This window comes from Triticum aestivum, chromosome 1B (assembly GCF_018294505.1).
Source record: "Triticum aestivum cultivar Chinese Spring chromosome 1B, IWGSC CS RefSeq v2.1, whole genome shotgun sequence".
NCBI classification, from domain to species: Eukaryota; Viridiplantae; Streptophyta; class Magnoliopsida; order Poales; family Poaceae; genus Triticum; species Triticum aestivum.
Window position 1 is genome coordinate 622019474 of NC_057795.1, and position 14076 is coordinate 622033549.

Here is a 14076-nt window from a genome sequence, read left to right on the forward strand (position 1 = left end):
CATGTGCTTGATAGACAAAACCGAGCAAGAAAACAGAATGCAGGAGACAAGTAGATAGCAACACTTACCTTCCAGTGTCGTCCTCATGGGATCTACAAACTCTGGGAACTCGATCTCATAGAGCGCCTTTAAAACGTCTCCAGCGTTGATCGACTTCCTCTTTCCGTCCTTGCACACATCATTGGCCCTGCAAAAAAGACCACCCTCATGTAACCATCACATGGGGAATCCCAATATTATGCTGAAACTATCTATTCCCTGTGCATTCGATTGGTTCTCTCTCCGTCAGCTCCCCCCTCGATAGCAGAGCAGAGCAACTAGCTGAAGAATTACCTGAACAACGCATATCAGCCAAGAAACTCCCAAACATTTCACATAAGCATCAAATTCGTCACCCAAATCAGCCAAAAAAGTCACCCTAATTAACCAAATACATCAAACCAATTAGGATTACTCCCAAGAATCAGAGCAAAAACGAATGGAAATGAGGTCACAACCTCTACATAAATGTTACTAAAGTATCCTTCATTCATATTCTATGGTCCATGCATAACCATTCAGGTCTAGGAAGTCACAAACTCCCCAAATCAAATGTTACAGGAAACAGAAATCCCAAGTGTGTTTCGATACTTCAGTACAACACTTGTTTTTTTTCTAAAACAGAAAAGTAAGGAGTGAGTATCAGAAACCAACATATGTGGGCTAAAAAAGGGAAACAAGCATACATTTGTTTCCTACCAGAGGCATGATGTAGATGATTCAATCTCAGTGCACAACCTGGAACAAATCAGAAAATCACAATATAGACACAAAAGGGATTCAAGAAGGCGGCAGAAATAAGTATGAAGATAGAGAGATCCTATCCAAATAATGAACTGCATTTTTATAGTTTAGACCAACAGGAAATGGGGAATATTGCCTTAACTAAGGATTTGATACATTATTGTCAGGTAGCAGGGGTTGTGGAATAATATTGTTTGCATGGATGTCAAAAGAAAAGTTAGTTCATGCACCTGTAAATATCGCCTTGACGACTATTCCTGTCAGCATTAGGACTCCAGTATGCTACCATCAATCGTTGGTATAGGTATGTAGGTGACCACAATAACAAAAGCATAAATGGTTGGACACTACACCGAAACAAACATAAGAGTGCGCAATAGAGAATGCAGAAATACCATTAGAAGTTGTGATTATCTATCCCTTCAGTCTTGAAGCTTAGCGTATAGCATGTTTGTTCATTTGATTGAGAAGTATCCATTTTTTGGCATGTCTTCTAACCTTTATCTGAAATCAACCGAAGAAAATAGTGAGGTCATCCAGCACATGAAATATATTTCTGAAATCAGAAAATGTTGGCAGTTAATGTGCTAAAATCCGAAATAAGTTGTGGCCATCTTAAGGTGGATATATGAGTAATCAATGTGCTCGTCAACATCAAATTATCTTACTGAACAGATTAACCACTGCCTCGTCGACATAAAATTATCTTACTGAACTGATTAACCACTGCCAAATCTTCTCCTCACAATAGAACTAACTTGTAAATAAAAGATCAACAAAATAGAGGAATAGTACTAACATATTTCAAAATTCTCATGGATGAGCTGGTAACACAACGTGTTACGAAGCAAAATCTTATATAAGGACATTTTGTAACTCAAAACAAAATAGGGTTGTAACTAACGAGTAATTCCATATCAGTATTTCGAAAAGTGAGTGATTTGGTAAATGATAGAGAGGATCAATGTGAACCAATAGTATTACTTGGATGCAAAAGGGCACACTTTATATTAACGTTAAGATGAGAAACACCACATGAGGCAAATAGTAAATCAGGATATCCTTATCCTGAGCCCTGGATTCATCATACAAAGTAAATTTGTGTCAGAACAGTAGATAAATCTCACGAGCTGATATGAAAAAATAAAAAATGGTAACCATCAACGTTGAAGACAAATATACGCAAGTTGTTCATAATTTTTGCACAAGTTGCCTGCGAAAATCATTGAAATCTTCAGATATAATAATGGAAAAAAACACGAGTTACTTGTCGAATCCACTAGAGTTGCACAAAAACACCCCAAAAGTTGCTAACGGTTTTTGTGTGATACTCGAGTGCATAACAATATCAAAGTCATTGTCCTTGTTTTGCCTCCATTAACCTCATCAATGGAGAACTTAGACTTTTCCCTATATCGTTGCTTTTGTCTAGATACCAGGTTAGACTGAGAGTACACATGAGTTGCCTTGTGATAAACAACTTCATAATATTCTAGGCAATTAATTTGCAAATAGAAAACTGAGCATCAATGATAGGCAACTAATTACCAATAGCAGGCAATCATGCATCAACTGTAGGCCAATTTTTATCTTATTGTTGGCAACTGGGCATTAGTGGTAGGCAACTGACCATCCACGGTAGGCAACTGAGCAAACACGATACACAAGTTGGGATATGTTAGCAAAATTCATTGATACACATAGTGCAACGAAATTGCTTATATGTAGCACTAAAGGTGCCTCATGTTTTGTATGATTTTCTCATTTTTTTACACAAATCAACGTTATAGGCACACCTACAAGGCAAAAAAATGAAGTTGCTTTCCTATAGCACTAAAGTTGCCTCCATCGTACCCAAAGTTGCCTTGAAAAAAAGTTTAACGAAACCTATCGATATGAGATCTAGTTTTGAAGAACTCTCGCGAGGAACCCAACTGTGAAAATGAAACTGGATTTTGACGCTTAAATCAAAAGTTACAATGTTTTAAACTTTTTAAACCCCAAATAAATGCAAGTATGGACAAGATTCCATGATCTCACCAACGGGCGCTCGGGTGCCGCTAGCCACGTTCAATAAGTTAAGCTTTTTTCATACCAATACTAGATACAAATATGATTGGATTTTTCAAACATATTTTGAACCAAAAAATTGAATGAGCAACTAAAACTACAAATATTCATGGTTTTAACTAGCAAGATGATGTGATCGTCGATTTTGCCGTGTGTGCACTTACAAGCAGGAATCGCCCATTAGAAATCGTGTAAACAAAGTTTTTTTTTCAAGAAATCTTTCAATCTATTCATCAACTATCAAGGTAGCACAAAGAAAACGAGAAGTAAAAATTACATCCAGGTTCGTAATCCACCTATCGACGACTACAAACACTATAGCAAGCCGAAGGCGTGCCGCCGTCATCACCCCTCTCTCGTCAGAGTAGAGCAAACATTGTTGTAGTAGACAGTCAGAAAGTCATCGTGCTAAGGGCCCATAGGACTAACACACCAGAACCATAACCGTCGCCGATGAAGAGAAGCGTCGACGGAAGGATCCAACCTGTAGACACACATACGTAAACGAACGAACACCGAAGACAAACGCTGAGCAAATCCCACGAGATCAGCTGCCACACGCCCACTGGCGGTGGTAGAAGCATCGCCGGGACGGGGGCTAAACTGGAAGGACCTTATTTCATCTTCAAAAAACCGATGCTTCCTCGTCTTCTTATCATGTCACAAACACTAACAAAACTAAAAAAACACCTAATGTCAGAGCTGTCCCGCCGGCAAGGGCCGGCATCCACCGCGCCTCCATGATTCAAGGACCATAGGAGACGACACGGACCGGTGACGGCGCCGACAAAGAAAACCTAGATGAGAGTTCTTCATGTAAACAATGTTAAACGATGGATTAGAGTTAGATGCAAAGGGTTGCATCAATATGCGGTTTCTCGTGCAACAAACCCTAATGCTAAGTGTTATGTGCAAAATCGACCTCAATAATTGATGGTTTGTGTAATTTTGTCTATCACTATCATGCTTGAAAACTCTTATGTGTGATGCCTCGGCAAAATTGATACTCCCTTCGTCCGAAATTACTCGTCGCTCAAACTGTAGATATGCACATTTCCCCATTCAAAATATCTGATCGTTTGGCACGAGGATAACCAGTCGTACGCACCTCCAGCAGTCCTCGTACAGCTCCCCCGAACGCAAGCGCAACGCCACAGTTTGGCCCGTACAACGCGGCAGGTCGACAGGTCACGTCCATCCGCCCACGTGAACCCGCTGCGTGGATGCTTGATGCTCCATGTCACCCCGCCCCCGGCCAGACACCTGAAAAGCGATCAGCGAGCGCCTGCGCCCCGGTCCTCGGCATGGCCCCCGCCGCCCGTCCTCTCGCCGCGCCGCGCCTCGTCAAATGCTCCTCCGGCCCGTGACTCCCAGCAGCGGCAGCAACCACTAGCGCGGGCGTGGCACCACCAAGAGCAGCGAACCCACCTGCAACGCGCAACGCAGGGTACATGGCGACGGCAATGGCTCTGCTCCGTCTCGCGGCCCTCGCCGGCGCCGTCGCGCTCCTCCTGCCGGGCGCCTCCGTGGCCCGCATCCTCCTCTCGCTCGACGACTTCGGCGCCGTCGGCGACGGCATTGCCGACGACACGCAGGTACGTGCACGCGACAGTATACCTCCACCTTGCTCAAACGTGAGTGACACTGTCTGTTTGGCTCTGCTGTCCAGGCCCTGGTGGACGCATGGACGGCGGCCTGCGCCAGCACCAACGGCCACGTGGTCATCCACGTGCCCGCCGGCAGGTCGTACCAGATCTGGCCGGTGACGCTCGCCGGGCCCTGCAGGGACGAGATCATGCTCTTCGTACGTTCCTTCCTTCCTTCCTTCCTGCCGCCGCGTGCGCTTCTCTCGTCCGGCATGCACGCACCTGCGCGTCTTCGCTCATCGAGTCTTGGTTTGTGCCCTGCCCGGCGGGACAGGTCTCCGGGAACATCATCGCGCCGGACAGCCCGGAGGACTGGGAGCGGCGCGACGGCGGCAGGTGGCTCCACTTCTTCCAGGTGCAGGACCTGACGGTGAGCGGCGGCGGCGTCATCGACGGCCGCGGGCAGGAGTGGTGGGCGCAGGCCTGCAAGGGGAGGCACCGCAACGACAAGGTATATATTTGTTTCATCACTGTATGATTGTGTGTATCACTATCACACAACTGAAGACTGATTTGTTTTACTCCGATTGTTTCTCTGCAGCATTGCACAGCGCAGGATGCTCCCAAGGTGAGCTCCTCTGTCACCTTCACTCAGATTTTTGCTCATCATTTCCCTGCCATGGTTTGCCTCTCCCTCGTTCACGTTGGAAGAAAAAATGGCTCGTGTTCTCTGCATGCACGCAGGCGCTGCACTTCGAGGAGTGCCACGGGGTGCGGGTGCAGGGCGTGACGCTGCAGAACGGGCAGCAGCAGCACCTGACCTTCACCCGCTGCTCCAACGCCAGGGCCAGCTTCCTCAGGGTGGCCTCGCCGGAGAGCAGCCCGGGCACCGACGGCATCCACCTTGTCAACTCCATCAGCGTCCACGTCAACGACATCCACATCGCCACAGGTGTGTGCTCGCTCCGTCCGTCAATGGCATTCTGCATCTGAAGAAGAAAGGGGTTTCCTTTCCTTCCTCAGTTACAGATTGCCTACTCCGACTCCTAGCTAACTGAATCTCTTATTTTGAGCAGGAGGCGCTTGCGTGTCCATGGTGGGCAACTGCACCGACGTTCGCCTCAGATACATCTCCTGTGGGCCTGGCAATGGCATCAGGTAGAGTAGCTTCTTCACTGCCTCATCAGCTACTCCATTGGTACATGCTTGTCTGCTCATTGCTAAGTTGTTGTTTACTATACTTACCTGGTACATGTGTTGGATCTGTCAGTATTGGGAGCATAGGCGAGACCCCGGTGGCTGACAGGTTGGAGAAGATCGAGGTCGACACCATGTTCATCGCCAACACCTCCAACGGCCTCCTCATCAAGACCTGGCAGGCAAGATGGATCTACCAGTAGCTCATCATGAACTGCAGGAGCTCATCATGAACTTGTGTTGTCTCCATCAGGATAGTTGCGGCTACGCGCGCAAGGTGAAGTTCGCCAACGTGGTGATGAAGAACGTCTCCGACCCCATCATCATCGACCAGTACCGCTCCGAGCACCCCATACCCTGCGGATCGACCGCGGTACAATACGATCTCTGCTTGCCGGGCTGACAAGCACACCGATCAACGTCTGAAACTTTGGTCTGCTTCTTGGGCGCATGCATGCAGGCGACGAGGACGGTAGCGGTGGAGAAGATCGACTACGTGAACATCGCCGGCACGTCGGCGTCGAAGCGGGCGGTGACCTTCTCGTGCAGCGACGTCGTGCCGTGCAGGCAGGTGTCGCTCAAGGACGTGAACCTGAAGCGGCTCAGCGGCCGCGGCGCCTCCGCCTACTGCCGCAGCGCGTCCGGGAAGGCCGCCGGCGTCGTCGTCCCGGAGTCCTGCCTCGCCGGAGCCAGGGCCGCTGGCGACGAGGAGGAGTGAGCCGTGAGGATGAGGTCTCGGCCGGGTTCTTCGTCTCACTGTGATGCTCGGGCGTGCAGAGTGGCGGCAGTAGTGTCACGGTCGTAGAGTAGCCGGCGGTTCTTTGAAGAATAATCCCGCCATGTATTGCACCAGTATTATATTGTGATGTACTGTACTCCGTACCGCCGTACGTATTCAGGCCTGTTGTATTTTCTTGTACAAAATGTGCTAGTACTACCTCTGCCTCGGTGTACAAGTCATTCTTGTATAGTTCCAAGTTGACAATTTAACTATCTAAATATGGCGTATCAACCTGTAGTTAGATGGTTAGAGGGACTGTATTATCCTTAGCCCACCAAGGTTCAAATCCTGGTGCTCGCATTTATTTCTGGATTAAAAAAATTAGCGACTACTAGCCGCCGGTGTGCCGGCCTAAATTTGGGCCAGTCGCACCGTACTCGTCCGATATGTTGTGTTTTAACCGTCAGATCGTGGCCTTCGTCCTCGAAGCACTCTTCTATCTGGCTTTTGCCCCCAAATCACGCAAGCGCGGTGCGGGACGAGAACGAGACGACCTTCGAAGCTCGCCGGACCATCGTCGCTCGCTGGATCACCGTTGCTGGCCGGGTCGCCGCTACTCACCAGATCGTCACTGCTCACCCGCTTGCCGCCCTTGCTACCGGGTTGCATCAAACCTCCACCCCACCTCCACCTCCACGACCACTGTTCCAGCAGCCCCGGCGACCTTGCAACACATCTCACCGCGGTGGCCGTCGCAGCTCGCAGTGGTGACCCGTCACGGCTCTAAAAAAGCATCGGTTGTCGCAGCTTTGGAATTGTTGGTTCTAGCAAAAATAGATGTCGGTTGAAGCAAAACTGCTCGCCCATTGTATCAAAAATGGCTTGCCGATCCCAACGAAGAAAAATGTTGTCGTACTTGCATCCATGGAAATCGTTGGTTCCAACAAAAATGTCTGATGGTTCCAACAAAAACAATGGTTGGTTGAAGAAAAAACAGAGTTGCAGGACTCACATGAAGATGGATGTAGCAAAAATCCACAAACACCGGTAGTAACAAAAAGCAAAACCGTTGTAGCAAAATGGTTCACCGGTTCCAGCAAAAATCGGTGTGGTAGCAGGTTTTGGTGTCGGGGTGGTAGCAAAAACATCGGCTGGTTCCAGCAAAAACAAGACATAGTTGTAGCGAAATCCTGCCGCGCCGGCCCTGGAGAGCAGCGCACCCAGCTGCAGGCGGCCATGGCGACGAGCGTTGCAGCACCGCGTGATTGCAGCCCACTCAGCTCCGGCCACTGCTCGCAGCTACGGGTGGCTCAGTTCCTAGAAGGCAACGGCCGCTCCTCATCCCCGCAGTAACTCCGGGCACCGCTCGCCGGAGCAGCAGATCACCGAGATCAGAAAAAAATGAAGGATGTGTTGCTCAGGGCTTGTTTACCAGAGAGATGAGTGGGGAATGGATGAGGATTACGCTGGGAAGGAAAAAAAGTAGTGGACGGAAAGAGATAAGGCACCAGATGGGGTCCCACCAGGTTACGTGTCGTCTGTATATGAAAACGTAGCGAGCGCATGGGTGAGGCGCCGGCCGAAGCTTCGGTCGGTCTATCGATACCAAACGTTTCCCAAAAAAATTTGCCTGCACCGATCGGCACATACCTCGTCGTAAAATGTTGCTCACTGGCCCACGGGCCGCGGATGCGGCGGTCAAAGCCAAGGCAACCCAGATGGCGAAGGAGCAGCAGCGTGTGGTCCGTCAACTGGCCGACATCATCTCCTTTAACGACAAGATTTTGGTTCCGACGGATTGTGTTTATATGCTCGTATGTTATTTCATTTTAAGTTTGTTGTTCATCAGTTCATCTATATATGTATGATGATGAACATAGATAGTTTCTCACGTTGCATAGATAGTTTTGTCTGTATGATGATGAACATAGATAGTTTCTCACGTTGCATAGATAGTTTTGATGGGTGATCGATAACTGTCTGCAGACTTTGAAGAATCCAGTTGTGGACGTGGCCATATGAGGGGTGACCGGCCACTATCCATGGACATGGTTGGGCCCGTCCGTGGATGTATAGGGGTTGGATTTGGTATACCCGGTTGTAGATACTCTAAGAGCATTGGCTGTGCCAAAAAAATGCTTGTCTGGGGCCTTTTGGGCCAAAAAAAAGCTTCAACAGATATTCAATATCTGTTTAGTGCCTAATTTAAATTATTATTTTTGCAAATGACCTAAATTTTGCCAAAAGTGATGTATATTTGTAGCACCACTGACTGCTACCAAAAAGAAAAACGGTTGTAGCGGGAACCCAACCGCCAGTGTGAACTTCCACGTCACTGCACCGCCTCACCCTACCTTCGCGCCGCCCGATTCCGGCCATTGGTCGCTGCCATCACCACTCTGTCAGGCACCGTGAACTTTGTTGCCACCTGCCGCCCCATCCCACCCATTAGCGACCTCCTTCAGAGCACCTTGACACTGTCAAGCTCGCAACGCAGAAGCCATGTCCTACCGACGTCGGCTGCCTCATCCCGCCCCTCAGCATCGTCTGCCGCGATCGCTCGTCCTCGCCGAGCTATTTGGTTAAAACATTTGGAATGTGCTTATTTTCATAGCACCTTAACCTGATCTTGTGCATCTTGTTCTTAACAAAAGTAAATCTTCTTCCTTGCAATAGGTGAAAAGACTTGGCAGCACCCTGAACTATTTGACATCTCTGAAACACATGTCCCTAACTAGTACAGTTGGTAGCTTATCAGTACCTTTCATAAAACAAGTCAATAAAATTCATTCTAGGGCCCATCTCCTTCTTTGCTTTTTTTATCTTTTCCTCTCGTTGAATACAATCACATATCTTGTCTCATCATTACTGTCTTCTGACAAAGTGTCATCTCCACCATCATACAATGGAGCATCATATAGCTCCAAGTCATCAGCAACCTTTTTCTCCTTTCATGCCCTACTATTTGCCAGAGCCAGCTTCCTATCAACTATCTTCTTGTTCTGTCTTGCCTCCTATTCCTATGCAAAAACAATCTCTATAAACATTTGAGCTTCTGCCTTGTCAACTGAGTCAGCATCCTCACCTATAAACAAATCATCATACTCATTTTTTGAATGAACACCGTTATGACAATCATTTTCAAAAATCCCTTGATTTAACTAAATCTCTTCATCCGCCATTGGATTAGCAGCAATCATTGAAGTGTATTAACTATCTATAACTTGGACACTGCTAGGAGCAGCAAAAACATCATTGTTATGAACAGGAGAAGCAACAACTTGAGCAAGAACAACATAAGCAACAATTGGAGCAAGAGCAGAAGAAGCAACAATTGGAGCAGGAGTAGGAACAACAACAATTGGAGTAGGAGCAGGAGTAGGAACAACGGCAATTGGAGCAGGAGCAGGAACATCAACAGTTGAACCAGGAGCAGAAAAACATCGGGGGTGGCTCTACATACCAAGCAAGTCTCCCATAATAGTGCAAAGCAATCATATGCAATGATCGGTTGTGACGCCCCCGATTCAATCGTACACTAATCATACACGCAGACGTGTATGATCAAGATCAGGGACTCACGGGAAGATATCACAATACAACTCTAAAATAAAATAAGTCATACAAGCATCATAATACAAGCCAGGGGCCTCGAGGGCTCGAATACAAGTGCTCGATCATAGACGAGTCAGCGGAAGCAACAATATTTGAGTACAAACATAAGTTAAACAAGTTTGCCTTAAGAAGGCTAGCACAAACTGGGATACAGATCGAAAGAGGCACAAGCCTCCTGCCTGAGATCCTCCTAAACTACTCCTGGTCGTCGTCAGCGGCCTGCACGTAGTAGTAGGCACCACCGGTGTAGTAGGAGTCGTCGTCGACGATGGCGTCTGGCTCTTGGGCTCCAGCATCTGGTTGCGTCAACCAGGTAGAAAGGAAAGAGGGGAAAAGGGGGAGAAAAGCAACCTTGAGTACTCATCCAAAGTACTCGCAAGCAAGGATCTACACTGCATATGCATGGGTATATGTGTAAAGAGGCAATATCAGTGGACTGAAGTGCAGAATGCCAGAATAAGAGGGGGATAGCTAGTCCTATCGAGGACTACGCTTCTGACAGCCTTCGTCTTGCAGCATGTAGAAGAGAGTAGATTGCAGTCCTCCAAGTAGCATCGCATAGCATAATCCTACCCGGCGATCCTCCCCTCGTCGCCCTGTGGGAAAGCGATCACTGAGTTGTCTCTGGAACTTGTCTGGGTGTGTTTTATTAAGTATCCGGTTCTAGTTGTCATAAGGTCAAGGTACAACTCCGGGACGTCCTTTTACCGAGGGACACGACTATTCAAATAGATAAACTTCCCTGCAGGGGTGCACCACATAACCCAACACGCTCGATCCCCTTTGGCCGGACACACTGTAAGGGCATATTTATCCCTAAGATGTTTTGGTGATTGATGACAATGCTTTTGCGGACTAATCGTGTGCGTTGAGTTTTCAGAGATTAATCCTTTGGCACGAGACGATTCCCTCCACTCGGAGTGTTATTCAAGACAGTGCAACTCTTTCGTTTCTATGTTGGTGGCCTAGTTTTTCGTAGGAGTCACCGTACTATCAAGAGGGGGTCCGCTTGGTAAGGCTAGGGTGGAATCAACACGTACACATCATTGTCACACCCTCTGAGACTTTCCGCTTCAATGGAGAGCTCATTTCCTGTCCTGTTTGCATCTTTTGGTCCCAGCGGTAGTACCACGGCCCACAACGGTAGTACCGCCCGAGTGCTCCCAGCGGCAGTACCGCTCCATAACGGTAGTACCACTTGAAGCCCTCCGCCGTAGTACCACTGCAGCTCCGTGCTCCTACCGCCTCGACTCGAGGACCCTTTTTCTCGTGTCGGGTTTTGCGGCACTAGTACGGCAGTAGAGGCGGTAGTACCGCTCCTAAGCGGTAGTACTGCCCTTACCACATCGGTACTACTGCTCGGGGTCCAGGTCCTCCCCTTGCTCCTCGCTCCCCTCTTCTGCACGGCAATACCGCAAGGTGGGACGGTAGTACTGCTGGTCACTACGATAGTACCGCCCACCCCAGCGGTAGTACCGCTCTCTGCGGGGCTGCTTGGGGGGTAACGGTTGGATTGTTCCCCTCACTATATAAGGAGGTCTTCTTCCCCAAAGTTGACCTACCTCTTCCCCCCAAAGCTCCATTGTTGCTCCAAGCTCCATTTCGCCCGATCTCTCTCCCTAGCCAATCAAACTTGTTGATTTGCTCGGGATAGGTTGAGAAGGCCCCGATCTACACTTGAACCAAGAGAAATTTGATTCCCCCACTAATCCCTAGCGGATCTTGTTACTCTTGGGTGTTTGAGCACCCTAGACGGTTGAGGTCACCGCGGAGCCATAGTCCATTGTGGTGAAGCTTCATGGTGTCGTTGGGAGCCTCCAATTAAGTTGTGGAGATAGCCCCAACCTTGTTTGTAAAGGTTCGGTCGCCGCCTTCAAGGGCACCAATAGTGGAATCACGGCATCTCACATTGTGTGAGGGTGTGAGGAGAATATGGTGGCCCTAGTGGATTCTTGGGGAGCATTGTGCCTGCACACCGCTCTAACGGAGATGTACTTCCCCTCAAAAGGAAGGAACTTCGGTAACACATCCTCGTCTCCATCGGCTCCACTCTTGGTTATCTCGTGCCTTTACTTGTGCAAGCTTATTTGTGTTGTATCCCTTGCTTGCTTGTGGACTTATTGTTGTTGTATCATATAGGTTGCTCACCTAGTTGCATATTTAGACAACCTACTTTGATGCAAAGTTTAATTTGGTAAAGAAAAGTTAAAAATTGTTAGTTGCCTATTCACCCCCCGTCTAGTCAACTATATCGATCCTTTCAAGTGGTATCAGAGCCTCGTCTCTTTTTAAGGACTTTGTCGTCCGAAGAGTATGGTTGACACCGTAGATGGTAGGGAGGAGCACTCCGGTGTTAATCCGAGCTCGTCTACAGGTGATGGGGGAACCGCGGTGTCTCGTGAGGAATTCAATGTGACTTTGGACACATTGAAAACCTCCATGACAACTGAGGTTGAAAGCATGTTTAATAAATTCTTAGAAGGACTTAAACTATCTACCTCTCCGTTGAAAGTGGGTGATCCCACTGACAAGGTGACGGATGCTAACTCCGACAAGGGGGAAGCTACTAGTGAAAAGGATCCTTCTACTAGCGGTAGAAATGGCACCGGCATCTTTGCCCATGTGGCACCTCAAGTTTATGGAGGACCGATTCCCTCTACTCATTTAAATCATGCCGGCCCACCTCCTAAGATTGTGAAAAATGAGGACTTTGATTCTTGGGTATATCACTTCAAGCGTCATTTAAATCATGTGAATACTAACCTTTGGAGAATCATTGAAGAAGGTTTTCATCCACATGACCGAAGCAACTTCACCCCTAGAGAAGCCGTGGACCATCAATTCAATGAGAATGCTCTCTTCATCATTCAAGATGCAGTTCTTCCCGAAGATCTCCCTCATATTTGACCCTTCTCCATGTCCAAAGACGCATGGCATTGCGTTGTTTCCCATTATAAGGGAAGTGCAAGCATTCAACGCTCCAATTATGAAGTGGTGCAAGATGAAGCCGATGAGTTTGCAATGAAAGAAGATGAAGAACCTCGTGAGCTCTTTCGGAGAGTTACCAAACTTGCGGTCTCACTCCGAGATCATGGGAGCAAGGACACGAATGACAATTGGATCAAGCGCAAGTTTCTTAAAGCAATGATGCCTTACCACAAGGCCTTGTCTTCCGTCATCCGTCAAAGACCGGACTTCCACTCCTTGACCTCAAATGAAGTGTTGGATGAGCTTGTGGAAATGAGGATCTTGGACAAGATCGTCGACAACGCGGTGTTGCGCTCTCAAAGGGTAAAGAAGCCCAACCTTGCCTTGAAGGCCAAGGTTATTGTGGAAGAAGAGGAAGAAGAGGAAGATGAGGAGAGCAACCCCGAAGATACAAAATATGACTATCATGAGCACATGGCTCTTGCTTCAAGGCAAATTTGGAGCAAGAAGAACACAAGGCCCAACTTCAACAAGAACAACTCAAGTGGGTTCAAGGGCAAGCAACGTGTGAGAACATGTTACAATTGTGGCAATGTGAGCCATTTTGTTGTGGATTGCCCTTACGAGAAGGGGGGAGACAATGGTGGCAAGCTCATCCGAAAGGATAAAGCCAAGTCCTTCCCCAACAAGAACAACTTCACCAAAAAGACTCCTACTCGAGGGTTGGTGGTTCAAGAAGAATACCATGAGGATGACGACGATGATGAAGATATTGAAGCCATGGCCATGGCCTCCGTTGCCATTGCCACAACTCCACGGGTGTCCCTCTTCGACTCACCCAATGAGAACATCACCGCCAAGTGTCTCATGGCTAAAGCCACCAACAAGGTAACCCCCAACATCAAAACCACTATAATTACTAATCCCTCCTTGACAGACGGCGTTGATGAAAGTGAGGGGTCTAATGAGGAAGTGAATGAATTTGAGTCTTTTATGAGTAAGCTCAAGGGCAAATCCAAGAAGGATTTTGTTGCTCTCTTGGAACAACTTGGTGAAGCCAATGACATGATCGAGGCTCATGAAGAAACCATCTCTAGGATGGAAGGTCATAGTTGTGACTATGCCGATGAGATATCGGATCTCTCTAATGCTCTTGAGGAAGAGTGTGGGCATCGT

At 47.9% G+C, this 14076-nt stretch overlaps 1 protein-coding gene across 1 annotated transcript; it reads left to right on the plus strand.

The window, feature by feature from the left end:
• The first annotated feature begins 4162 nt into the window (after window positions 1–4162).
• On the plus strand, window positions 4163–6635 carry LOC123143059 (probable polygalacturonase At1g80170). Its single transcript, XM_044561838.1, has 9 exons — window positions 4163–4448; window positions 4523–4657; window positions 4774–4950; window positions 5041–5067; window positions 5184–5391; window positions 5516–5597; window positions 5710–5818; window positions 5890–6009; window positions 6097–6635. The coding sequence occupies exons 1-9, from the start codon at window positions 4305–4307 to the stop codon at window positions 6352–6354; spliced, it is 1260 nt and encodes a 419-aa protein (XP_044417773.1). The 5' UTR covers window positions 4163–4304; the 3' UTR covers window positions 6355–6635.
• Window positions 6636–14076: the final 7441 nt, after the last annotated feature.